The sequence below is a fragment of the Cinclus cinclus genome, chromosome 1 (assembly GCF_963662255.1).
Source record: "Cinclus cinclus chromosome 1, bCinCin1.1, whole genome shotgun sequence".
Taxonomy (NCBI): domain Eukaryota; kingdom Metazoa; phylum Chordata; class Aves; order Passeriformes; family Cinclidae; genus Cinclus; species Cinclus cinclus.
Window position 1 is genome coordinate 79,094,350 of NC_085046.1, and position 27,120 is coordinate 79,121,469.

Consider the following 27,120-nt stretch of genomic DNA (forward strand, 5'->3'; position numbering starts at 1 on the left):
AGAAGAACAAAGTAAATGTGGCCTCTGCTGAAATGTACCCTTGTTGAGCCATGAAATGAAGCTTGGAAAAAAGACTGATTTGCCTTCTTTATGGGTCCAAGTGTGTTTTTCAGTTACCAGCCAGAACATGTAGCAACTAGTGAAGAAAACAGCTTGCTCATTAATAGAACTGGCAAAGTTGTAATGCTTTGTTTTGGTATTTTTATTTTTTCCCTTGTCTTTGTCTTTGAGGTGATGTACTCTTGGCTACAGCTTTTCTGTCCTATTCTGGTCCTTTTAACCAAGAGTTTCGCAGTCTGCTGTTAAATGACTGGCAAAAGGAAATGAAGAGCCGAAAAATTCCTTTCCGTAATGACCTGAACCTCATAGAAATGCTGACTGATGCTCCAACTATCAATGAATGGAACCTGCAAGGATTGCCAAATGATGACTTATCCATACAGAATGGAATCATTGTCACTAAAGGATCTCGTTATCCTTTATTAATTGATCCACAGGCACAGGGTAAAATTTGGATTAAAAATAAAGAAGGCAGAAATGACCTTCAGGTAATAGAAATGCTTGTGCTTTCATAATCCCTAAAAACTCTTAGTTTACAAAGCACTACAATTCAGTGATTCACCTAATGGTTATGAAATGCCATTTATATTAAAAATTCTGGTTTGAATATAAAGAACATCTCAGATATATTTTAGTGGATTTGTGATTTGGCTAGAGGCGGAAGTGTATCCTTTAGCACCAGCAACTCGCATTTTTTATATTAATTTATTTTAATGAAACATAAACGTTGGAAAATAGGCTGGATGGGCAATGTCTGGTAATAAACATGTGTTGTCAGAATAGTATGAGTGTTGGGAAAAAAACCACCAACTATTGATTGCTACAATTTTATGTGTTTATAAATGAAGATTCACAGCAAGATATTTTTTCATCTTTTAATCAGAAATTATTGTTAATTTCTGTTGTCTTAGTATGGATATCAGCTGCTAAGTGCTCTATGAATATACAGGGAAGATGTAGTGCTACAATGTACAGTGTGAGGCAAGATACACAAATTCAATTCAAACAAGAAAATATGAGGAGGAATGTCCTTACTAGCTATAATTATGATTACACTGATAAACCAGCTTTAAAAAAATCCCTTAGAGCCATAAAAGTAGTTTGAAATGTGATAATAGAATGGCTCTGAGAATATTGCTACTGCTTTCATGCTGATTGTCATCTAGGTGTGAAAACCTTTAATGATTGCTTAGTTATGATAAAAATGATTATTAATTTGCTTATAGCTTTATTAAAGTCTAAGCTGAATGTGCTTTTTGAACATGTTGAAAATCCAAGTTCTACTGGGGATTATTTAAAGCAAAGACTATTTAAGGTCTTGTTCCATGTAAAAATCTAATTTTCAAGGATGACAAAAACCCCAGAAGAATACTTATCTTGGAATTGACCCTGCTGCAGTTTGACTTGGAGATGTTTTCCAAGATGAAATTGAAGGTGCTAAAAGGTTCCTGTGAATTTTTCCTGTGAAATTCTTGGGTAGTTGCACTCATAGGATATCAAAACTGCAAGGGCTCAGCATTGCTTTGCTTCTATCTTTACACCTGAAAAATAGAACTTTGTGTTCCACGAGATCTGGCAATAGGGTGTGCTGATGTTACCCTTCCTTGAGCTCACAGTCTTTGCCTTAATACTAGTCTACTCACGGCATCATTGTTTTTGGCAAAACTTCAAAGGAAAGGAAATAATCTATAAATTTAAAACTAACAAAAAGCTTGACAAACAGGCATAAGATATTGCATCTATGTTTTTAGATCACTTCTTTGAATCACAAGTATTTTAGAAACCACTTAGAAGACAGCCTTTCTTTGGGAAGACCTCTTTTAGTAGAAGATGTTGGAGAAGAGCTTGACCCAGCACTTGATAATGTTTTGGAAAGAAATATCATCAAAACAGGTGCAGCCAACAAGGTGAAAATTAAACAAATGAGCAAACATATGGGAATTCCCCTTTCTTCCCTTCCCACACCCTCTCCTTAGCAAAATAACTCCTAATAAATATAGGACTATAAAAATTGAACTAATTTAAACTTGATTAATGTTAATACAGGAAAAAATAAGGTAGGGTTTAAGTTCACAAATGGTTAATATATTTAATTTAAAGAGTTCCTTAATCCTTTGCTTATGATAATTTTTAGAAGCTGAAATGATTTTTGAATGGGGCATTTAAAGTGGTCCTTGACTGTTCTCAACAAGTTGCTTACATCAGATGTATGATTTTAAACTGGATTTTCATGCCTTTATAAGAGAAAAATGTAACCTTTTTCCTATATGTAGCATCTGAAAAAGTGTGTATCACCTCTTGATATTTCAAGACTTCTTTTTAATATTTTTCTTAAGGTGAAAGTTGGTGATAAGGAAGTAGATGTTATGAATGGCTTCAGACTTTACATTACTACAAAACTGTCAAATCCTTGTTACTCTCCTGAAATTAGTGCTCAAACCTCCATCATTGACTTTACAGTAACCATGACAGGTCTTGAAAATCAACTCTTAGGCAGAGTCATTCTCACAGAGAAACAGGTAAAAGAATTGATTGTATCTATTTTCCTGACTGTACCTTTTACATTTACCTGTAGAATGTTTAATTTATTACTCTCTATTCCCATATTGCAAGGTAGCTTTCTGGCTCTCTCTATTGTGATTATTCTTAATATAATCTATTTGTAATGGTTTAAAAAGTGGCACAGAAGCAATTGACTCATTCATGTGGAAGTTTCTCTGTCTCTTTATTGTTGTAACTGTACTGTATTAACCTTATTTTCCCTGCCTCAATGAGTTACAACCTCATGAGAATGGCCTGTGAAAAGCAAAAAGGCCTGAAATCAAAACTGATGTTCTCCTGTCTACACACCCTGGACTTCATGGAAACATAACCTAGTGCAAAGAATTCAGACTTAGTTACTTCCTTGCTCCAATGGAAAATGGGTTACCTACTTATTTTGACATTGCAGATATATTAGTTGAGGAAGTCCAGGTTCAGGATGCCTGCCCCAATCAACATTCCACCTGCAATTCTCGAGGGAGGCTGACTGGTGTCTTTTAACCTATGGAACAGCTAATCCCTGTAACTATAAGGTCAGGCAATGTTGATGTCATAAGAAACACTATGCAGCTATGACTGTGTATTTACTGGTGTATTTACTAATATTTTGGCAGTAGTTCCAGTTTACTTTCATAAGAGAGGAATGACAGGAATATCTTTGTTTCCTTACTGTGGTATCTGTTGAGGTTCTCCTGTCCTTCCAACACCTTCCTCTGCTCTGCTGATGTAAGATTTTTCTTATTAATAGTTTCAGTCATGTTCACATTGAGTAGTTGAATTTCATTCCCAAACAGTGCATGGATCTCATAAGAGAAATCACACTCAATCTGTTAAGGTCTGTTTTTTGTCAGACAGCTTCATTGCACCATCAGCTTCTCTTCAATCATTGACAGCTTGTCATCCCACTATGTAATGAAATTATCACTGTCTATCTAAAACACGCAGCAATGTGTACATTCACAAAGGCTTATGCCAAACTTCACTTCTTGGGCCCTGAAATACAGTACATTCCTCCAGGAGACAGTTTATCAGTGTCCTTCAGTCGTTGCTATTGCTGTGTGCTTGCTTGGAGGACACAGAAAAGGGAGGAGCTTGAGTTTTCTCAGAGGAGCCAAGAAATAGATGGAGAAGTAACAACTCAAGTTGGAACTTGGGGAATTCTGACTAGACATTAGGGAAAAAAATAATTGCAGTGAGAGTGGTCAAACCCAGGAGCAGATGAAGAAGGATTTTGTGGAATTTCTGTTCTTGGAAGGGCTTAAGATTCACCTGGACATTGCCCTGAGCAACTGAGCTGTTTAGATCTGAGCAGGGGTTGAACTAGTTAATTTCTGTAGGTGCCTTCCAAGTTAAAATTATTCTACTGTTCAATGGCCTCTTTGTCACTAAGTGGGAATGTCTAATAAATGGACATACTGTGCTCTCTCTACCAGTTTCTCAGAGTGTTATACTCAATACTGTTTTGTTCAAAGCCACCCGGGGATATTTCCTCTAGATAAACGACAAGTAGAGTACTTGACAGGCAGGGGAACTTCCACAGAGTATACTTACCATGTTGCAGTTTTCTTGGCCTCTGTCTATACATCTTGTGGTTCAAGGTTTCCTGAGGAGTCAGTTTGATTGTATCACACCATCCAAATACTTTTCTATGATGTCTAATTGGTGCTTCTTTGGGAATTTGGGGATTTCCCTCTTAAGTGTCTGAATTCTTACTACCTTTTGTAGCCTTTGATAGTAGAGTGGAGGAATTATTTTACTGTGAGACAATTTGCCAAATGATTTGAGCAGTATGACTGCTTGGTGATACCCAGTGTTACAATGTACCTGCAGAACTTCTGTCCCAGAAAGAGATTATTTATCTGAAAGCAGAGTTCTTCAAGATTTTTATGCATGTTTCTATCCTTCTTCCCATTCTATGATCTCTTATATGGCTTTGGTCTTAGAATGGATAAGGTTTAGACCTCCAGCTAGAAAAAGGAGTGTTTACAGGATGCCATTTAAGGTTTCTGCAAAGTCTGACTCTCTGTTGTCTGGTGTGCCCATTAGAAGAATCTTTGTCACATACATCTCACATAATTGTTTACTGATAGAAACACTGGTACTGATTTCTTATTTTCCACCAGAATGTTAAACCAATTGCAAGATACAAGTGAAGCATAAGGTCAACAGGCACCTGGTATATCAGTATAAATTTGATTCTACTATATTTCTTGGAATAATAAGGTTTGAGATATTTTATATATGTTTATAACTTATGATATTTTAATTATACCATTATTTTGATACATTGGCTGTTACTTAATTTGACAAAAAACTTGTTTATTTTTTGTCATAGATAAGTCAGATTAGTAGTGGAATTATAATATGTAATAACTCTTTATGGCTTTTGAATTTTCACTTTCATATACCAAGATTTTTGCCGGAAAAAGGCTCAACTTTTGTAGGGAACAGTTGATGCAAATTATTGTACTTGTGAATCATTTTGTGACAGGAAGATATAAGCTATATAGCAGCTTTCATATTTTATGAATATTAACAAGAAATAGCATTCTTGGGTACAGTCAGTAAAATGTCATCTGCTTGTGAAAGAAATTCCATAAAACTGGTAATAGACTCTTTGGTGCAAGTTCCTTGAATTTATGTGCATGGTAACTTGGCTTATTTTTTCTGCATCCTTGGTCTTATGACTGGAAATTTTTGAAGATACAAAGAAAGCTTTTGACTGTTTGCACTTTCTGATCTGCAAAAAGTATTTTAAGAGCTTAATAAATGTTTTTTGTTTCATTAATGTTTTCGTCTAGGGTTACTTCACTTTAGCTTGGTTAACTCTGTTTTCAGCTTCTCAGGCTCTTGTGAGGAGAATAGCTTTCTGTTTTTATGAAGCATTAAATTCTCAAATATGTTTAACTTTTTAAAATGATGTCAGCAAAATATCAAGTTTAATTTTGCTCAGTATGTTAATTACATGTAATTGGATAATAACTTTTTAAATGTTATTCTTAAAAAAATAGTTTGTACTTCATCAAACTTATACAAAAAAATGCTTAATGAAACTGTTACTTGCTTTTCTTCTGTTCCATGAAGCAGCAGTTGGTTGAAATGCAGGTAACAGTAGTTTTCTTGTCTCTTTTCATCAGTTCTCCTCAGAATTTTTGAATAAGTAAGCACATCTTCTAAGTTATGCTGTATTTGCATTATTCTAAAATGTTTCTCCCACTAAATATTTTCTACCTGATGATGATTATGGTGTTTCAATATACCAAGAAAAAACTCTAAATCTGATAATAATAAGTTGATTTGCCTTAATTTCCTTTTGAAGGTAAAAGGGCATTCATTAAAAGAAATAAGTGCTTGAATTAGGAACATATGGGGAGAATGTAGGTTGAGAAGACCAGAAGTTTAGAATGTGGAAAAATAAAAAAAACAATTTCAAAAGTTGTAGTAGTTTTTCAAAGCTGTATAAATGAAGACTACTCAAATGGGGGAGTAAAACCTTTCCTTAAGCCTCTCTAAGGGCTCAGGTCGATTATGTCTCTAGTGCTATATGAGAGATCACGTATTTCTTAGAGTAGTACCTGTTTCTTTGGAATATTAGCAGCTGCTTAGCAACATGGAAATGGACTTGGAAATGATAGAGTGAACATGGAATTTCCAAGTTCAGAGAGACATTGTTAAAATTATTCACCAGACCTTTGTAAACCTTGTGAAGTATTTATCTAGACAGCAAATATTTCTACAAACTGACACACTTACTGTTCATTCATAAGATTCATATTAACCCTTTCTTATGAAAAGCTCTTAGCCCATCCTCTGTCTTCTTCTTAGTTCACTGTATGTAAACAGTTTGTAATATTTCCTTAAAGGATTTTTAACTCTGAGGGACTAATTTATGTTAAGTTTCTAAAGGTTAATTTTAAGAATGAACTGAAAGAAGAAAAATTATCACTGAAGAATATTTTTCTAGAGATTTCAAATAGCTATTTTTTGGATGCAAAACTCTTGATTAACAGTTACCCATCTTCTATATTTGGGCACTGGAAAAGAAACTAGGTACATAAACCACCCAGACTGTATTGCTAAACATATAAAATAAATACTTGTATTGAAGGAACTCAAGTTCTACATACTTTCTTAATCAATGGAACATTTTAGTGAGAGGCTAAAATTATCCCTGTTTGATGGTGGAGTACTGTCACTTCTTGAAATATCTGATGCTTGATTTGATGACTAAGGATGGCCACTGAGACAAAATTTTCAATATGGTGATTGTAAATCAAGGCATAAATGAGAATAAGAATACATGGAGGGGAATAAAATCCTGTGTCTGGAATGGTGTTTGCATTTGTCTTTTCTGAAACAGAAAGACAAACTATTGTGAATTTATTATTAGGGCATGATACGATCATCTTCCATAGTAATTGTAGAAATAATTTGTTAATGCCTACATATGTAGCAGGTTCAGATCCTGGCAATAGATCTTGTGGCAGAAATACCACTGGAATTCTTTCCCCAAATTAATGCAGCTAGTCTTGACCTACACTGGTTTAGTAGGATCAGTATTTTTTTAACTAAATATTTTATTTTTACTTTTGAATGAACTTCTGTTTTCCAAATATTGCCATGTACTCCAATAGGAATTAGAGAAAGAAAGAACTGATCTTATTGAAGATGTGACTATGAACAAAAGGAGGATTAAAGACCTAGAAGATAACCTTTTATTTCGACTTACAAGCACTAAGGGTTCTCTGGCAGATGATGAGACTCTACTAATTGTATTGAGTAACACTAAGAAGACTGCTGAAGAAGTAACACAGAAACTGCTGACTTCTGCTGAAACTGAAGTACAGATCAATTCAGCCCGCGAAGAGTACAGACCTGGTGAGTGAAGGTAGTGATGGAAGACAAATAGCTAGACCATTTATTTAAAATGTCAATACTTAGAGTAGGAGAAATTGTGGGATGGAATCACGAAGACCAAAATTAGTGGAAGAGATCTGTGTTTCCTTGAAAGTAAAATGTATCCAGGAGATATCATATTGAGTTTTAATGAGAAAATAGTCAATGTTATGCCTCATGTGGAATTTATAAAATGGAATGAATTGTTCTGTTTGTAGACTTCCCATTGCTCTATAAACAAGTGTATCAATCTTTAGGGTGTTTAGGTAAGTGTGTGTTTGAGTTGTTGTCATTCTTTTACAGAACTTATATAACATTAAGTACTCTTTATATCTGTTCTGATGAATGCTTTGTCATTTATCCTTAGGTTATTATGGTCAACACCTTTTGTGAGTCTTTTGACTTTTAACTGACAGGTAGTAATGTGAATAAAACAGGGAAAAAATAGCTCTGTGCAATTGCCTGCCTTCTAGGAAATGTTTAAGATGGTGCAGCTAGTGTATCAGAAACATTGCAGATATTGTAAAACCTCTGCATTTAAAACTGACTACTGAAAAGAAGTTAAATCAATATAGTTCATTTGACTTTTACATGACTCTTGTAAAAGTCCATAAAAATAAATTTGTTTGGATACTTAAACAATATTTAACACATCCATAACTTTTATATGTTCTGCTGATGATCTCAATACTGCAGTGTACTATCAAGGTGCTCTCCAGATATGCTCGTATTTGAAAACTAGGCTTTACATAGTTTGCATTAATTACAGAAAATTTTTTCCCCCAATGTATAAATGAGGATTAAATGAATGATTTTATTGTTTTTCTGGCAGAAAAGAATAGAGAAACTCACAGATCTTCAGTTGTCATTAGTGTTAAAATCACTGTACATGTTTTGGACAGTGAGAGTTTTATGCTCTACATTTCTACCTTGAACAAATTTTTTTTCCTGTTCCTCAGTTGCAACTCGAGGTAGCATCTTGTACTTCCTTATCACCGAGATGAGCATGGTCAATGTCATGTATCAGACATCCCTTCGGCAGTTTTTAGGGCTTTTTGACCTCTCCCTAACCAGGTAATTTAGCTAAAAATAAGTATAATTTGTATTTACCAAGTCCTAGAGGTGCTTGTGGTACAAAAAGATTTATTGTAAACTAATATCAGAAAGAAGACTGTTGCTTCTTACAATCTTGACCAGGAGTTCTCAGTTTAAACAGCCATAAAACCTTTTCAGTTAGCATGTCAAAGAGCCTTCAAATGTACTTACTGTCCTTCAGAATTTGTCATTAGATAATTAAAAACCCTTATACTGCCTTGATTTTCAGTTGGGCAAAAACGCTTATTTAGAAAGGACTTTTGTTGTTGTTGTTTTTCCTTCAATCTGAAAGTAGTTGCCAGCTTGCTGTCTCATATTCTGTTTGTGATCTATTATTTTTCATGTTTTGAAAACACTGAATTATGGCTTTTTTCTTTTTGCATAGTATTCCCTTTTATAAAGCCTAAGCAAATCAATTTTCAACTACAGACCTTTCTTCTCACAGGTCTACCAAGAGCCCTATAACCAGCAAGAGGGTTACCAATATTATTGAACATATGACATATGAAGTATTCAAATATACTGCCCGAGGGCTCTATGAGGAGCACAAATTTCTTTTCACATTGCTGCTTACTTTGAAGATTGATATACAAAGAAATAGAGTGAAGCATGAGGAATTTCTGACACTTATTAAAGGTAGGAACTATGAATAAATTTTAAGTAGAGCACATTATTATTATAGAAAATTTATGCATTTGTATCTCCTAGCTAGTATGCTTCTTCCTTTTGCCCACGAGAAACCTGTCAATTGCAAGAATACATGTTTATCATTCTGATCTGGTGACAGACAACATTGTATGGTAGTTCTAATTTATAGCAGCACACTGAATATTGATGAATATGTCTTTGTAATTGTGATAACTTAGAAGGAATATTGTTAAGTGTTCTTTGCTGTTCAAATACCATCAGGCATGCATTTAACTTAGAAAAAATTATTATTGCACTAAATATATTATAGTATTGGGAGCAAATAGGAACAGAAAATGATGCTCACAGTTAAAAAGAGCATCAGAGTCTCAGCTGCATATGACAAGCTCAGGGCTTTGGTCTTGACTGCCTACAAGCACTGAGTTCACTTGAAAATTTGGATCCATTTTGTATTACCCTTTCAAGGGACTTAGTTTTTCCAGGTAGCATTTATTTATGGATTATATGTATGAATTTTTCCATGTGGAATCTGCAGAGTATCTTTTCCCAAAAAGCATTTATACCCAGGCACATTGCACAAAAACACAGTAAAGCCTCAAAATATAAATTTGTTAAGACTTCTGTTTAAGGTGCATAATAATAATAAAAAAAACAAACCTAAAATAAACTAACCAAATTGCAGACTCAGCTTAATCAAATATGATATGGTTTTGCAAGGCAGAAAACTCCTGTAGCATCATTATTTAAAAACGGGAGTATTGTATTTGTTTTTCCTCTTTTATTTTTTTTATGTGTCTTTGTCTCTCCAACAGTACTAATAACTAATTTCAAATTCTTGCAGGTGGTGCTTCCCTAGACCTTAAAGCTTGTCCTCCTAAGCCAGCTAAATGGATTCTGGATATGACTTGGTTGAATTTGGTGGAGCTCAGTAAGCTTAAACAGTTTTCAGATATTCTTCATCAAGTACGTAAGAGCTTTTAGAAGTTGATCTCTTGTTTTACAAGTAATTGTCTGGTTGTGATCAAGCTATATGGTGGAAACTGGTTTATTTTCTAGAAGAGAAACTGACAGCAAATAACCAAGTTATCTGACTGCTTAGCAACCTATGTTGATATGAAACTCAGCCACCCCCAGGAAAATAAGAAGAGTGTAGAGTGTTCACACTTCATATAATTATAATAATTTCAGATTGGGATTCAACTTGCCATTATCCAACTCATACATTGCAACTTCATTCTTATTCAGGCTGTTAGGTTATCTTGCACCCTTGTTGTGCTTTCTTACACTATGTATTATGATGTTTGCTCCAATGTTTCTCTGGTTACATAGAGTAAAAGTTACAGAGAAGGTGTTCAGTAAATTCAGTACTGGTATGAATAGTCTTATTAGACACTAAATATATTGTAGCTATTTGTAAATAGCTTTTGGTATGGGTGAAGAAAACTTTTCTCTACATTCATGTGGGGAGCAATTTCCTACTTGCTCTCAAAGCTGTGTCTGTGTCTTGCTATCCATGTTCTGACATAGCTATGCTATTATAGCATAATAGAAAATACTGATTAGTATTAGAATAAGAGTACTCCAGGGTGTTGAATTCTACAAAAGCATACTTATAATCTGAAATTTATCCTATAATCTTTAATAACCTTATTAAATCTGTGTAAGAATACCTCTAAACAAATACCTGGTTGTGGATTACATGTCTCTGATTCTCATTAAGAGTGGTCTACCTAGTGGCAATGCAAATATGACTTGTCTGTTTAGTGATATTTGCTTCTGTGATGATATAATTGCAGATTTCCAGAGAAGAGAAGCAGTGGAAAATCTGGTTTGATAGTAAGAATCCTGAACAAGAACTGGTTCCTAGTGGCTATGGTCAGTCTCTGGACTGTTTCAGACATCTCCTACTTATCAGATCTTGGTGTCCTGACAGGACCATAGCTCAGGTATATTTATATAGCCTACGTGGTCTATTTAGGTATCACTAGAATAATAGTTTCCAGAATGCAGGTTTGTACTATCTTATATAATGCTAAACACCTTTTTGTAATGGACCTTTCAGATCAATTATGTGTTTGTTACAAAGGCAGTGATGACAAAATTATTCCATTATATTGAACAAATATTATCCACTGTGGTGGATATCACTGTGGTGATTTCTGCTGGAATCATGTGTGTTTATCTAGATCTGCTTTATTAGTTCAGAGGATACTTTTGGCTATCCTTGCATCCTCACTGGAATTTTAGAAGTGACCCCACATTAGGCTGAAGTAAAATATTTTAATGAACTCAACTGGCTGAGAGAAAATTGAAAATGATTTAATTGAGAAGCTATTTCTTAAATGGAAGAATTAGACCCACTTTAGAAAAATCTTTATTAAAGTCTGCTCAAAGCTCTCAAGTTAAAGCCATTTATTAAAAAAGTATAAAATTAAAGTTTATTAAATAGACCTTTTTAAAAGAAAAATCACTTCTAGGATAATATTTTTAACCTTTATGATCTTCTCCAGTACAAAAAACCAAAAAATTATAACGTTACTGAAAATTCAGAGCAATTAATGGTGATTTACTGAAATTGGAATGCGTCACTTGAAGTGTGGTGTTAATTTTATTGATGCATATCTTTAGACTTTGTGATTGGATTCAGGGAAAATCTCAGCAATTATTGGTCTAACTGCAGTCAATAGGTTAAGAAATCCTGTATAAAAATATCTCTGTGATGTTTGCTCTGTGTCCAAAACACATCACATAATATTATTTCCTCCCTGCTGTTAATGGGGCAAGACAAACTTTCATCTTTTGATGGTTTTATAAAAACTGATAGGTTATCAAATGTTTAACAATGAATGTCTTTCTGAGAGGTAACCCAGAGGTTGTAAGGGGAAAATTTATCTAAACAAAAGCTGTGTGGTGGGAAAGAACATGAGCAAATAATCTCAGATTGCTTGAAAGAGCTTTTTTCTATTTCTTTACAAAAAACAACAATCTCGAATTTTTAAAGATAAATAAAGAAGGGATAAGAGATGGTTTTCACCTTTTCCTCTGGCTTGCCTACTTAGTGATAATTATTTTCATCATCACTCCTGTTAATTCATTGCTTGTTTAACTGTGAAGGTGAGAAAGGTCTAAGAGCTTTGAGGCCTATCTTTAATACTTTTCTCCTATTTGTCTAGATTTTGAGGCCAGGAGTTACACTATTTAATGGAGATATCCTTAAATAATAAAAAAATTCTGAAGTTTTAGAGAACTTATTATTTTTATTATACTCTAATTATAGTTATTATCTATAGCAATGCATACAGATATATGTAATATATAGTTATTTAAAAAACTTTAAATGGTCATATAAGGCTATAAGAAATAACACTTTCAAAGACAGTGTGATATGTTGACATGTAAAAATAAACTTGTGTATTTATATTTTTTATACAAATTTTTAGCAGCCTTTTGTCTTCAGTTGACATATTGGTAGTATTTACACTGGGAAGAAAACAGTATTAAATGGTTAGATCACAAGTTAAATTTCCCCCTTTTTATATAGGCAAGAAAATATATCACTGACACTATGGGGGAGAAATATGCAGAGGGAGTTATCTTGGACTTGGAGAAAACATGGGAAGAGTCAGATCCACGTACTCCCCTCATATGCCTTCTTTCCATGGGCTCTGATCCTACGGACTCAATTATTGCTTTGGGGAAAAGACTGAAGACAGAAACGTGTTGTGTTTCCATGGGCCAGGGGCAAGGAATCCATGCTCGTAAACTTCTACAGCAGACAATGGCTCACGTAAGCAACAAAAATCTGAATGTTTTTCTCTCTGTATTAAACACTTAGAAATAAAAATCCTGCCATGAGATAATGTTGTGTGGTGGGTAGTTAATGCTGATGCAAACTCCTACAAACTTATTTATATAAGTGTCCTAAGCAAGACAACTGTTTTTTCACAGTCCTTCAATTTGCTATAACAAGCTTCTTGCTACTGTTTTACTCTGGCTTTTGCTTCAGATTCTTGTTTGATAACTTCTCACAAGGAACTAATTAGCAGATCAAATGAGAAGGAACCCATTCAAATATAGGGGAGACGAGCGCCTTTTGTTCAGTTCCAAGATATGCAGTTACTTTCCCTCACTGTCTCATAAACCCTCTTAGTGAAGAGGTATATGAGATGCCTATAATGAAATGGGAAATTCATATAGGAAAGTTTGACATCTATTGATTGATGGCAATAGATTAATTATGTATGTTTATTTGGTTATTTTCCAGGCCTGGGACCCTTTTGAGGAACAGGCTTTATCAGGTTGTTCTGTGGAACTACCCCTGTGCTCCTTTATATAGGTCAAAAGTTATCAGTTTCTATCAGCTCTGTAGTCATGACAAGATATGTTTTAAATGTATTGAAATGGAAAAGGTAGAGACTACTTGAAAAGACCAGATGAGGCAAGTAGGGATGACTTATTCAGGTGAAAAAAACCAAGTAAGCTAGCACCATCTTCAGAAGAAATAGCCCATAGCTTAACTCCCCTCAAGGAGTGATTTCAGTTTGTAAACAATGTTGATATCTTTGTATTCTATTGTTTTAAACTAGGGAGGTTGGGCACTTCTGCAGAACTGCCACCTTGGACTTGACTTTCTAGATGAGTTAATGGACACTGTCATAGAGACAGAGACTGTTCATGAAAGCTTTCGACTCTGGATGACAACTGACATTCACAAACAGTTCCCTATCACCCTTCTTCAAATGTCAATTAAGTTTACCAATGAACCACCACAAGGGCTCAGAGCTGGACTAAAGAGAACATACAGTGGTGAGTGCAATAATGGTAATGGTTTAAAATTAAATTTTGGACTGTGATGCTCTTGTGTGGTCATGTTAAACTGCTAGTATGAAGAAGTGATCACAATGATACCAGGACGCATTTTAGTTTTTGTTTTGAAAATTAAAAAGGAAGAAAAGATTTGCTGACATTATATTGCCAGAACTAACTGGATAGCAAAACAGGAAATGCCTTTTCTTTTCTCATATGTTGGCTTCTAGTATCTCCATTCAAAGTGCTTGAATTTTTATATATTTTTAATATTCTGTCTTTGGTAGAAAAATGACATGGTTGGCTATTCATTGCTCTTTACACTACATAAAATAAAGGCCAAAGATTCTGTGCAGAAAAGAACTTGATGTGAATTCATCTATTAATAAATTGTGGGCTTTTTTTTCCCCCCTGAAGTTTACTCTAAATTTGAGCAACTTATTAACATGCTATAAACTGTCTCCAGCACAGAACACTTGGTGGGACAATAGTTTATCCTTGGGAAAGGCAGAGAGCCAAGTGAATATCTCTAGAGTGATATTTTAGCACTGATTTGAAGTAGTTTTGAAAAAGACGATTACTGTGATTCTCCCATTTGGAATCAATAGGTGTCAGCCAGGATTTATTAGATGCCAGTAAAATGGTGCAATGGAAACCACTGTTGTATGCTGTAGCCTTTCTGCACTCCACCGTTCAAGAGAGACGCAAGTTTGGGTCTCTGGGTTGGAATATACCCTATGAGTTTAATCAAGCTGATTTCAATGCTACTGTGCAGTTCATTCAAAACCACTTGAATCGCATGGATACCAGGAAGGTAATTAATGATTTTATGGGAAAGGTGGATTATGATGATGGATCTTTTAGTAGTGGAATGTGTGTAAGTGCTTCCTAATAAATGAACTACAAGAGTGATCTTAAATTATTGTTTTTTCCCCAAACATTCAATATTTCAAGTATACCTGTCTACAGCAGCAGACAGACTTCCAATTCAGTGCATGTTTAATTTCTCTATTACCTTCTGAAAAAAACCCAAAAACCAGGCATCCCAGCCATCTCAGAAATATAAACCTAAGAGGTATAGAGTTTCTTTTCAATTCTACTTAAGTCAATTAATTAAGAAGGGATATTTAAAATACTCTTTTAAAAAATCTATTTCAAGTAAAAATAAGATTTGCCCCCCCCAGCCTATCTTTGCAGCCTGAAGAAATCAAAAGTAGTTTTAAATGATTATACAAGAATGTCTCCTATGTTTCTCACTTTTATATGGTCAGTTGTCATACAGAGAGGTCTGCGGCCGTGAAATTTGCAGTTGGCATTTCAAGGGAAAATAGATTTCAAATATATCTGTAACCTTCTTGCTATCTTCAAGATGCTCTTGAATTTGTCAATAAATTATATTTTGAGAAATCCTTGTAGGTGTTCTGGGAATTCAAGACTATAATGAAAAAAGGGTAATAGGAAAGTAATTTTTTCCAAATGGGACAGACATGGTACATCAGCTGTTTTTCCTAAAGCAGATCTAAGTGAATAAGAAGAGGATTAGCTAAAGTCAGTGTTTTCTCCTTGGTTTCAGGGGATCTCCTGGAGTACTGTTTGTTACATGATAGGTGAGATCCAGTATGGTGGTCGTGTGACAGACAACTTTGACAAAAGACTCATGAACACCTTTGTCAATGTTTGGTTCAGTGAAAACACATTCAGTCAGGAATTCAGCTTCTACAAAGGATACAGCATACCCCAATGTACTATGGTGGATCAATACCTTCAGTACATACAGGTTGGTAAATGAAAGCTATTCACTTCTTTCTCATAATTTCTTGATTCCCTATATTTTTTATTTCTTTTTTTTCTGAGTTCTTGTATTTTGTCTTTCATTCACAGATTTTTAAACTGATTTCTAGCAATTGCCATATATATTAGTGAGAACAAATTATTGTTATCAATGTTATCATCTTCATGACAGAAATATGTATTTTATTTTGCATGTGGTTTGCTTGTGGGACACACCTAAAGGCACAAAATTATTAAAGAGGGCAAAGAATGGAGTCCAGGCATTGGGTACAGCTTCTTTGAAATAAAAGCTCTAGACATAAGAGAGTAGAAGTTTATTATTAAAATAGTGCATAGTTGTTAAAACACTGTTTTGTAGGCTGTGGCATGACAAATAGATCACAGCAAGTTATTTGGCTTAAGACTATTTGAAGAAATCTAGCTTCTTACTTAACAGTAATCTAGGGTTATTTTCTGTTTTTTTATTTGGTTTTGTTGTGTGTTGAGTTTTATGGCTTTTTATTTGGGGATTTTTTGGTGTGGTTTTTGTTTTTTTTTAATGATTTGCTTCTAAATCTGCAGTTGTACTCTTTTCATATTTTACTATGTAGAACCTTCCTGCTTATGATACACCAGAGGTGTTTGGTTTGCATCCAAATGCAGATATCACCTACCAGAGTAAAGTTTCCAAGGATGTATTGGATACCATCCTCAGTATTCAACCTAAAGATAGCTCTGGTGGAGGAGGTGAAACTCGAGAAGCAGTTGTATCCAGATTGGCTGATGATATGCTGGAAAAACTTCCTGCTGATTATGTACCATTTGAAGTAAGTTAATGAAATTCTGGTAAAAACATTTGCTTCATCTTGCCTTTTATGGACTACAAAAAACCTCAGAAACAACTAAAAACTTTTCTAAAGGCATATTTGAATTAATTCATACAGGCAATACTTTATATTTTAAAGAACAATGGCCAAACTATTAATGTTTATAATGAAGTCATTAAACGTATGCTGAAGTGCTTTTGTAAGAACTTTTTCAGAAGTATTAAACCCTTTAACACTTGTCGTTTGCACTGTGGGGGAGGTAGGGTTGTCATCTTTTAACTGAGGCTGTTGAAACTATAAAATTTCTAGTTACATTCTTGCAGCTGTTTATTTGTTAATTTTATACTTTTGATTAAAAATGTATCAGTGGATTTGGTTAGAATACAAGACTGCCTGGTATTGTGACAGTGGGCATTGCTGCTATGTTGAAGTAAAGTAGCTGGGACAATTATGCTTGATTTGTTTGTGCAAGGAAAACCTTGGAACTGCTTGTGGAATTAAAGCTGAATTCTTTGAACTAAGGTAAACAGCCTACAAGCTCTTTAAGTGGCATTAGCATGAAGAATGATACACAGACTAAATAATGGCTCAGACTAAGAACACAGTCTCAGCATCCATAGATTTCTTTTGGAACAAATCCTGTGTTTCTCTCTTGCAGTTAATTCAAGGGAGGTGCCAAACTGACCATTTAAACTCATAAATAAATTGTTATGTCTCAAAGATGATATTGGGGCCTAACACAGACATAAAGTCAACTTTGTTTTATCACTTCTATTGAAGGATCTTTGGTTTTCTACCAACAGGTAAAAGAAAAACTAAAGAACATGGGACCTTTTCAACCTATTCACATATTTTTGAGACAGGAGATTGAACAAATGCAGAGAGTTATTTCTTTAGTGAGAAACACTTTGGCTGATCTAAAACTTGCCATTGATGGGACGATAGTTATGAGTGAAAATCTGAGGGATGCTTTAGACTGCATGTATGATGGAAGGATTCCTGCTAGCTGGAAAAAGGTAGGTGCACATCACTTGTTCTGGAAAGAAATAAAAAAATCTATTTTTATCTAAAGAGACTAGATTAAACTGCTAGAATTATAGTAAACATTTTTTTTTTCAAACTAGGTTTCAGAAGAATTACTGCTGAAATAGAACTTATGCTAAAATATAGTCAAATCAAGCCTTCTTTCATTTATAAAAATTGAAATGAATGTGAGGTATGCAGATATTTGCCATTTTAACCACCTGCATATTGGCAGGATAAAAAGGGCAGAGAGAGGAGGTAAAATGTGACGATGGATTTTTAGCACCCACATTAGTGGAGTACACTGGTGTTATTTGTTGAACATATATAATTTATATGTGTTCCCTTTCTAGGTTAAGTAGAGGTGGCTTGTCCATCCTGGTCAAAATCAGTGTACTTGTAGTTTGAGTAATAGCCACATGATTACAGAATAGTAGATGCTGGAAAGGACCTATGGAGACAGTCTAATTTAATCACACTTCTGAAAGCAGGGTCAGTTAAAGCAGGTTTCCCAGGAGTCTCCAGAATCAGAGAGGTGCAACCCATTCCACTGTTTGGTCATCTTCACAGTAAAAACCAATCAATCAAGCAACCACCAGCCAAACAAACAAAAAAACCTTAAGTTGGAACAAAATTTCTGACATTTCATCTTGTTCCCATTGCCTTCTCTCCTATTGCTGACAAGGATCAGGCTCCATCTTCTTCCAGTCTCCACACAAGATATAAACATATTTTCTCCTTTGAGCCTCTTCCTGGCTAAACAATCCCAGCTCTCAGGCTCTCCCCACAGAAATTGTTTTCAGGGACAATTAGAGCTGTTAACAGCAACTGATGGAAAGAAAAATGGGGAGCTTTTTTTTGTTGTTTACTTCTTTTGTTTCTACTCACAAAGTGTTTTCATGGTATGAAACTTAGATGTGAACAGATGCTTCATAACACAGCTATCTCCACATAGCCCAAGTTCAGTTTTCCTTAGGTTTTATTCAGAAGAATAAAAATGCAGAACTGCTTTACAAAAATCATGTTGTCTTGATATATTGGCCTTGGAATTATAAAGACATGTATGCAATTTTTCTTCTTAATTTATACAGCTGTCTAACCTTGCAAAAATGTCATAAAATGGACAATTACCACAGAGAGCATTAAAAGTTTAAATGGAACTTAGAATTTGAATGGAGAAAAAATTTGCTTCAGGTTTCAGTGGGATGCAAAGTTTAAGCATCAGATTAAAGTCAAGATATGTTAGATGATCTTCAAATATGCTTTGCTATTATGATATTATTTAATACCATGGGAGGATTCAGCTTTTCTTGACAGCATGCTATTTTTAAACATGTTTACTGTTTTTAGGCATCTTGGCCTTCCAGTACACTTGGTTTCTGGTTTACTGAGCTTCTAGAAAGAAACCACCAATTTTACAAGTGGATTTTTGAAAGTCGGCCAAACTGTTTCTGGATGACAGGGTTTTTTAATCCTCAAGGATTTTTAACTGCAGTGAGACAGGTAAATTGTGTTTGAAGTCTATTCTGCTTATTTTTTTTTATTTACATGCTTTTAAAAAAAATTGTATTGTCTGATGAAGGATGAATTTATATATTAGCGGTTCCACATATTGCTGGTTATTTTCTTTTTTCCTCTGCCTTCACTCAGAGTGAAGATTGAAGTGTGAGAGACAGATTTTTGTGTTCAGACTCAGTTGTTTATTAATTCTTATATATAGTACAGAGAGTTCTGCAGCACTTCTAGCTAACAAGCTAAAAGTGAGAAAATGTCAGTGGATCTAGCTAGTTACAAGGTCTTTAAAAGCCTAACTATCCAATTAAAACCTAACATCTATATTATTTATAGTTTTGACCCAATGACCAAACACCTGTGACCCGCAGTGCATCACTTACTATCTAACCAAAAACTACTACCTGAAATCATGAAGAAGAAGGAACAAGGAAGAAAGACACAACACCCAAGAACCTCCATCTTGTCCCATACTTATTACTATATTTTAAAACCCCAAATGCCAAACCCTCCACCATGTGATATTACACACCTCTATTCAAACTACGCACCAGTAATCCCAACTCCATCACTCAGATTTGGAAGCCTTCTCCAAGGCCTCAAGTCAAAAGCAGTGCTCTTTTGAGGGTCAGTGCCAGAAAGTGCAGAAAATTCAAAACTCCCAGGCTTCAGGGTTCCAACATTTATTCACATGGGAAGATGTGTGATTGTCTAAACATTTCCTGAGTGAGCTGCTTTTTCTTCACACATACTTTTTCAGTATATCAACCATTAATGTGTTAAAATATGTTTCCTGTGTTGAATAAGGCACAAATAAGTAGAAGCCACCTCACAACATTATTAAGGTAACCTAGAAATGTATCTAGTCTCATGTTTCTATTGAGATATCTCTGAAAATGGCCATTAATCCCTGAATTTCCCTTTTTCCCCCTCTCTTTTGTTCTGTGTTCAGTACTTACTTGACTTCTGCTGTTCAGTAGCTGATTAAGTCTTTCTTCAGGAAGTGGGAAAGACTTTCCTTTATTAATGCATATAAGCCTGATATTTGATGAGCTTGCTAACATCTGTATGTTTACTTGGTGATTGTGTTGGCTGCTCAGTAACTTTTTTACTGTAAAAGAAAGCAATAAATGCCTGTGTTGGTCAGCATAAAGGGACATACTGGAGACAGTAAGTGTCTGGAATGTGTAAAAATAAAAAAAAAAAAAAATCACATGAAAATACAATGGGACCTCAGGAAAAACAGTCCAGACTTTTGGAGAAGAGAATGAAGATTTGTGATGTAGGAAAGATAACCCCTTACTCTGAGGTCTGGGTAGTGTAATCTAATATTTCAGGCACCTGGCCTTGGAATTAAGTAACAAAGTATTTCTTTTGAGTGAACAGTCCTAAACTGGGACTATCCAAGTCATGGAAAATGTTTACCAGCAGGATCCAAAACAGTTGGAAACTACAAAATTTTCTGGTTTTGTAAAAAAGAACTGTGGACGTGCAACAACCTAATAGCCCAAGTAAATACCAAAATGGGTTTCTGGGCTTTGCTGTGTGGTGAAACAAATAGAAATGAGAAAGAAGAAGAAGTTAGATTGATCACTGGGCTATAAACCTTGAGTTCTTTTAGATCATCAAAGTAGCTGCAGTGTGGGGCAAGCATTCCTTCCAATTACTTCAAACAAAGTTTTTTTTGAGCCATTGGAAGACCAGGAAATATCTTTGATTTGCCATAGCTTATTTTCATGGCATAGTAAAAATCTGGGCAACTGAGAAATGAGTGTTGTCCAGTGCATTGACTAACAGGATTTTTGGAGTCTCTTTACATAGCTTTATAGCTGAATGAGTTCTTACCCATTAGAATGCGTTACTGAAGAGTAGAGGTACAAGAAAAGGAAGGTAAACCTAGAAAATGTTTTACTTAACACATGCAGGTAATGTTTTCTCATCTCATCAAATATGTGATGTGATATTTTTGTGTGCACAAGAGCTGGCTACCAATGACATTCAATGGTTGTGTTACTTGGTATGGTCTTAAGATATTTTATGTAATAGATAGAAATTAAAATCAAATATAGTGGAAAAAGTACTGAAAGCTTCCTTGTAGTCCCATGCCATCACTCCCTTAGGGAAAAGTCACACTTCTGTGAACATGGATATCATAAAGTATTGGGTTTTTTTTTGTACTGAAGAGGCTATTTTATGACCATACAAAGTTATTTCTAATAACTGCTGTGAAAAAGGATTCTGTGCTCATGTGAAAATATAACCACCTATTTTTTGTCTGGTTTGGGCAGGAAATAACGAGAGCTAACAAAGGATGGGCCCTTGATAGTGTAGTGCTGTGCAATGAAGTCACTAAATGGATGAAGGATGATATCACAAGCCCTCCTTCAGAAGGTGTCTACGTGTATGGGCTGTATTTGGAAGGAGCTGGTTGGGACAGAAAAAACATGAGACTGACAGAGTCTAAGCCCAAGGTGCTGTTTGAGCTGATGCCAGTGATAAGGATATATGCAGAGAATAACAGTAAGTAACAGTAATTTAAGGCTGTTATTTCCATTTAATTCAATGTCACTTTTTATTTAAGTGCATTGAAATATTTTGGGCTGTAGGGATTTCATGAGGCTGTTGCTAATCATTGTATACATAACAAATCTCTTTCAATGGGGGAGACTTCCCAGTCTTCCATTGAAAATGTGTTTTCAGGCTTGCTTCATAATTGACAGTAGGCACTTTTCCTAATATTTATAGGTCTCTACACATGGTCTTAATGGTGTTAAGAACTTTGTAACCCATTTACAGGTAAACTGTACATATGGACAATATATATCCCAGACTGAAAATACCAGTTTATACATAAACTCTCCGAACTCTGTCGCCTTCATAACCTAAATCTAAATAATGTCTTTCACTCATGCCAAAAATGTATGTAATTTGTATATATATTTGAAACATGTAAGTATGTATACACAACATATAAGATATACATGGATTGTATATATACATACATACACATACAAATATATATTGTGTTTATAGATAGCATATTTTGTGGCTTTATGTAATGAGCATATTTATAAAAACATAATTTTTTTTCCTAGATAAGTCTGATTTTGAGCTCATGGAAGCAAGCAAGAGGCAAGCACGAGGTGGAGTGGGGTTGTGGGAGATGTTTTGTCTTCGAGACAGAAAAGGAATTTAGGAATGGAAAGGAAACTCATGGGGCTTAAGGACAGTGCTGTAAAAATGTGTGATTTGTCTTAATGGTGGGTTCTTGCATATAGAATAGGACATGCTGTTGAATAGGGATGCAAAACAGAATAATCCACTGCAGAACATAAAATTGAAAAATTCTGTTGAAAAGCATTCCACCTCTAAAAGCAAAGCTTGCTAACATGCAATTTTGCATAGCTAATATTTTATAAAGGGCATGATCAGCAGTCAAGATACAAAATAATAAATACTGTAGTACTGAGAATAACTAGACTGCTGTTCTTATTCTGCAGTGAAGTAGTAGATTACTTGTACTCTAAAATACTAAATGCATTTCAAACCAGGTTTTCCAAAGTAGGGAAATTTTATTTTGGCATAATACATTGATAAGAAGTTATGTTCAGTGGCCAGACTGAACTAATAAGAACACTAATTACTCTAGAGTGTTCATTTACCTATCTTGCTTTACATCGGTTCCTAGGTGCTCATGTGAAACCTTAAGCCTACAAAAATTTCAAAGCATATATGTCCTTCAACTGGCAATAGCAAATGGAGAGCAGTGTGGTATTGAGCTTGAATTCAGTTTTCCATTTGCCTTATGATCATTCCCTTAGGGCCCCATTTTTTTCAACTTAGTTTAATTGCTCTTTATGTCTCTTCTGTCTTTTCAGCTGCAAAAGATCCACGTCTGTATTCGTGTCCGGTGTACAAGAAGAGCAGTCGAACAGATCTCAATTACATTGCTGCTATGGATCTTAAAACCCGTCAGCCTCCAGAGCACTGGGTACTCCGTGGAGTAGCGCTTCTGTGTGATGTCAAGTAATGTTAAAAAAAAAATAAAAAAAAGGTTTCCAGGAGTTCTTTCCTGATTTTATATGCAAACATTACAAACATTAATATGTAGTTAGATATACAGTGGAACACTTCTAAAAATACTATTTCTAAATCATAAACTCCATTATGGTATTTTTATAAACTTGTCCTCAGTAAACCTCTACAGTAGGCTTATAAATTCTGCATCTTATAGCAGCATTAACTTTGGTGTCTTTGAAAAATCATGACAAATATTTAGTGCTCCTATCACTTATGTGTGCATAAGCACTCCTCCTGTGTGCTTAATTTTACCTTGAATAAAGATTAATTGATTTGAAAATTGTTACTTTTTGGTAGTAAATATTGTTGTATCAGGACTTACCTTCAAGAGGCTAAATGCAAAGCTGTTTTGTGTGTGTGTGTGTCTGTGGAAAACTAAGCCCTGTTGCTCACTCATATTAGTTAAAATTCTTCAAGATTATGTTCCAAGATTTATTTCCTAGCTGATAATTTGCTTGTTGTCTAAATAAAGAAGGTAAGGCTGGAAAAATATCACACGTTTTTGACTACTTGGAGAACAAATTCATTGTGTTACATAGGAAAGCAAGCATTTGACAGCAGCCAAATAACTCTCAGCAATGCAAATGAAATATGTGAAAATCTTTAATAGGAAATGCTTTTAATTTAGACATAGCAATAAATAAAGTTAGAAGGGTTGAAGTATTCTTTGTTGAACCTTGAAGTACCATGTTCCTGCTTCCAGATCTCTGAATACTCACTGGAGTTCTAAATTGCCATGGACTCGTGTCTTACACCAAGACCTTCCTCTCTGAAGATGAACATACTTAATCCTTGTGCAAACCATTCATACTGAGAATTTGCAAGGCACACGTGCTTCAAATACCACTTTTCAAACTGGGCATTTTTTCTACTATCATTGTTATAGATACAGTGGACACATTCAAACCCAATAGTAATTCTCAGTGAGGGGACTCTGCACATTTTTTTCAGAGTGTGATTTTCTATGGGAATTGAAGGGAAAAGGGTAGCTCCCCACACAGATAATCCTAGTTATTCCAAAGTCTGTTAGGTCAATGAAATAATTGATATGGGCCATCACTGTTATTTCTGTTTTAGCTTTCTTTTTGTAAAAAAAAGGTTTGGCATCAGCTCTGTAGGTGTCTGCAAAGTCACCATCACGGGTGGAAAAATGAAGCAGGGGCAAGTTCAATGAGCCCTTGAAATGTAGTATTATGTCAGGGGCCAGGGTGCATACCCTGCTTTCCCAGAGGTTTTGCTGCATGGGCTGGGAGAGCACATGGTGCAGCTTGAATCACACCTGCCTCATTTACACCTTGCCTTGATCTGTGGAGCAGTGTCTGGTTATCCTCATCTCTTCAGGCCCTGCCTTGCTGACACATCTTTCTGGCTTGACCTCAGATCTGCCCTGTTATTACAGCCTCATCTGGCAGTCATTGAAGTGTTAGCTGGCTCTGGCTGCTCTCTTGTTTTTCAGGTGACATGGGACTGTGTCCTTGTCAGAGAGAGCTTTGCCCTGCCCACCCTGCTGTGGCTCTTGGCTTTCAGCTCCACTGTCCTTTCCAAGCAGCCTGCCTTTGCTGTTCCCTGACATATGCCTTAAAACAGGGGGAAAAGTTAGCTGTTTCTTGTTCATTTCGTAGCAGAAATGAGTAATGAAATCCTTCAGTGGTAAGAAATATCAATAAAATAACCAAACCTCATGTATTGTACAATTGGATGTCTAGAACTCTTTGGCTCAGCTATTGGTACTGAATGGATTAGCCAAGAAATACCATTCACAGACTTCAATTATGCTGCTATTAATTGAATTTCTTTTATTAATTTATGAATTCGAGGGTCTGGAGGAGTTCAGGGTTGCAGAAGGTAACCTGATATTGAATTCTATAATATATATATATTCTATAATTCTATATGAATTTTTTGTATTGGACATGATAAATACATGTATTTTGCAGAATATTTTTTAAAATGATACAACTTTATATTGGAAATTAATAATAAAATAATGTTCTGAACAAGGTGCAGATGTTAGAGTTTCATCATAGTGCTTTGAAATCCCTCATAAATTGTAGAGCATTTAAAATAAGCAACCTAATTTTTCGAATATATACTGTGCTGTGTAGGTATACTACTACTGTATGAGTTTCTCTTCAGAAAAGCTTTTTTTCTTCAAACTCTGTGCTTACATTCATACCTCTTTGCTCCCAGGACACTTTTCTCAGAGTTGTGATTTGTTACACTTTTGAGATTATAAGGAAAAAGAAAAATTCAAGTTTCAAGCACAGAAGGCAATGCAATTCCAAACTTCCAGTAAGTGTGGTTGTCATCATTGAAAAATAATTTTTTTAAAATCAGAAGTACATTGCTGTGGTATATGTGCAAAAATTGGATTAATAAGAAACTGCTTATTATTCTAAAATATCCTTCATTAAATTATTTTCATAATTAAATTAGTATTGAAGAAAAATCAGTTTTTCTTTATTATGTGGGGTTTCTTTTTTTCATTCCTTGTTTGGACAGTTATCCTATTGCATAGCTGCATGTACTAAGTGGCTTCCTAATGAATCTTGAAATGAAGCTTGGCCAGTGTTCATATTACCACATTTTAATTTTTAGCTATTACATTCACATTGCACAGACCTTATAGGTGTATACAATTATCTGAAGGCTTTTGGAACACATAGAACACTTTAAAAAACGATGCTGCAGAGGTGGTTGCATGTGAGACAAGCTGCTTATCAGTTGTGTAAAACTAATGGTCTATTGAACAGATGAAATAAAAGAGGATTTTTTGACATGTTTGTGGATCCCAAGATGTACCCTTTACTGGAGCTTCTGGCATTTAATTTGCACTATGCAGCTTTTCCAAGGACTGTATTACTCTATTGCTTTTAATCTTACACTGGATGTTTTAATTTTATTATAAGCGATCATATATTATGAGTATGTATATTAATATAGGAAAATGTAATTAAAATCTGATCTTTTAAGACTAAAAACAAATATATGCTACCAATCTCACTTTGCCCTTGAAGTCTATATATAAAATTAGAAATTTCTTGGTATTTACTTGCACATTCAATCTTTTAAACAAATATCCAAAATAGCAAGCTATTGAACCAACACTGGAAAAATTGGCTGAAGAAACAGAGGGAAGATAAAGGCATGGTTAAAATATTTTTTAGTTAGAGCTGTTATTTTAGATGTATACTGGCCTTGAACATTTTAGTAGAGTTATTATTTGCATTGCAATCACTTGGAGAACCGAAGGAGTTATTTTAGTTTTTGCTGTCAAAGGGGAAGAGCTACCCTATTTTGGTAAGAAAAACAACAGATGTTTGCTGATGTAAAAATGTGATTTTTTTTTCCAAAGGTGTTGTCTAAGAACAAGAATATCTACACACAGAAAAAGAAGAGTTAGGAAACTCTGTGAACTGTCTGTGAAAAAGGTTAACATGATTGAACAGAAGGCAAAGTAACTTGTTAAGACACTGTTTTTACATGAGTTGTCTGCAAATAACAAAGCTTTCAGGTTCTGTGTTAAACTGACACAAGAATGGCAGCCAATATATATAGCTCCTCCTGCAAAGTATCTCCCCCACCACCTTCCATTTCTTGAATATAAAAGGTGTAAGTTTTGCAGAAAAATGCAACCTGGAATCTCTTGTTAACTGGCCTATTTAACTTACTATATAAAATATCACATTATGCTTTCCTCTCTTTAGGCTGAGTTAGTTCTCTCTTGATCTGAGTGAACTTCAATTCCAGTAAATAGTAGTAGCTTAGTTTGGGAAGAGCACTGTAAGTGGTTCATTTTATCTTTCAGTGTCTTTTCTAATCTGATTAATATATGCTTGGAAAGGAAATGTTAACTGATGAT

At 34.8% G+C, this 27,120-nt stretch overlaps 1 protein-coding gene across 1 annotated transcript in view; it reads left to right on the forward strand.

Annotated features, from left to right (window-relative positions):
- The window catches only part of DNAH5 (dynein axonemal heavy chain 5), a 118,255-nt gene extending 95,047 nt beyond the window's left edge, over positions 1-23,208 (forward strand). Inside the window, exons 64-80 of the mRNA XM_062499711.1 lie at positions 232-548; positions 1,812-1,967; positions 2,397-2,579; positions 7,236-7,479; positions 8,457-8,571; positions 9,038-9,228; positions 10,082-10,203; positions 11,037-11,186; positions 12,782-13,027; positions 13,827-14,046; positions 14,655-14,860; positions 15,620-15,823; positions 16,428-16,643; positions 17,447-17,659; positions 19,017-19,169; positions 21,467-21,698; positions 23,057-23,208. Coding sequence (XP_062355695.1) covers positions 232-548; positions 1,812-1,967; positions 2,397-2,579; positions 7,236-7,479; positions 8,457-8,571; positions 9,038-9,228; positions 10,082-10,203; positions 11,037-11,186; positions 12,782-13,027; positions 13,827-14,046; positions 14,655-14,860; positions 15,620-15,823; positions 16,428-16,643; positions 17,447-17,659; positions 19,017-19,169; positions 21,467-21,698; positions 23,057-23,208 — 3,320 coding nt within the window. The remainder of the gene's footprint in view (positions 1-231; positions 549-1,811; positions 1,968-2,396; positions 2,580-7,235; positions 7,480-8,456; positions 8,572-9,037; positions 9,229-10,081; positions 10,204-11,036; positions 11,187-12,781; positions 13,028-13,826; positions 14,047-14,654; positions 14,861-15,619; positions 15,824-16,427; positions 16,644-17,446; positions 17,660-19,016; positions 19,170-21,466; positions 21,699-23,056) is intronic.
- The last annotated feature ends 3,912 nt before the right edge of the window (positions 23,209-27,120 follow it).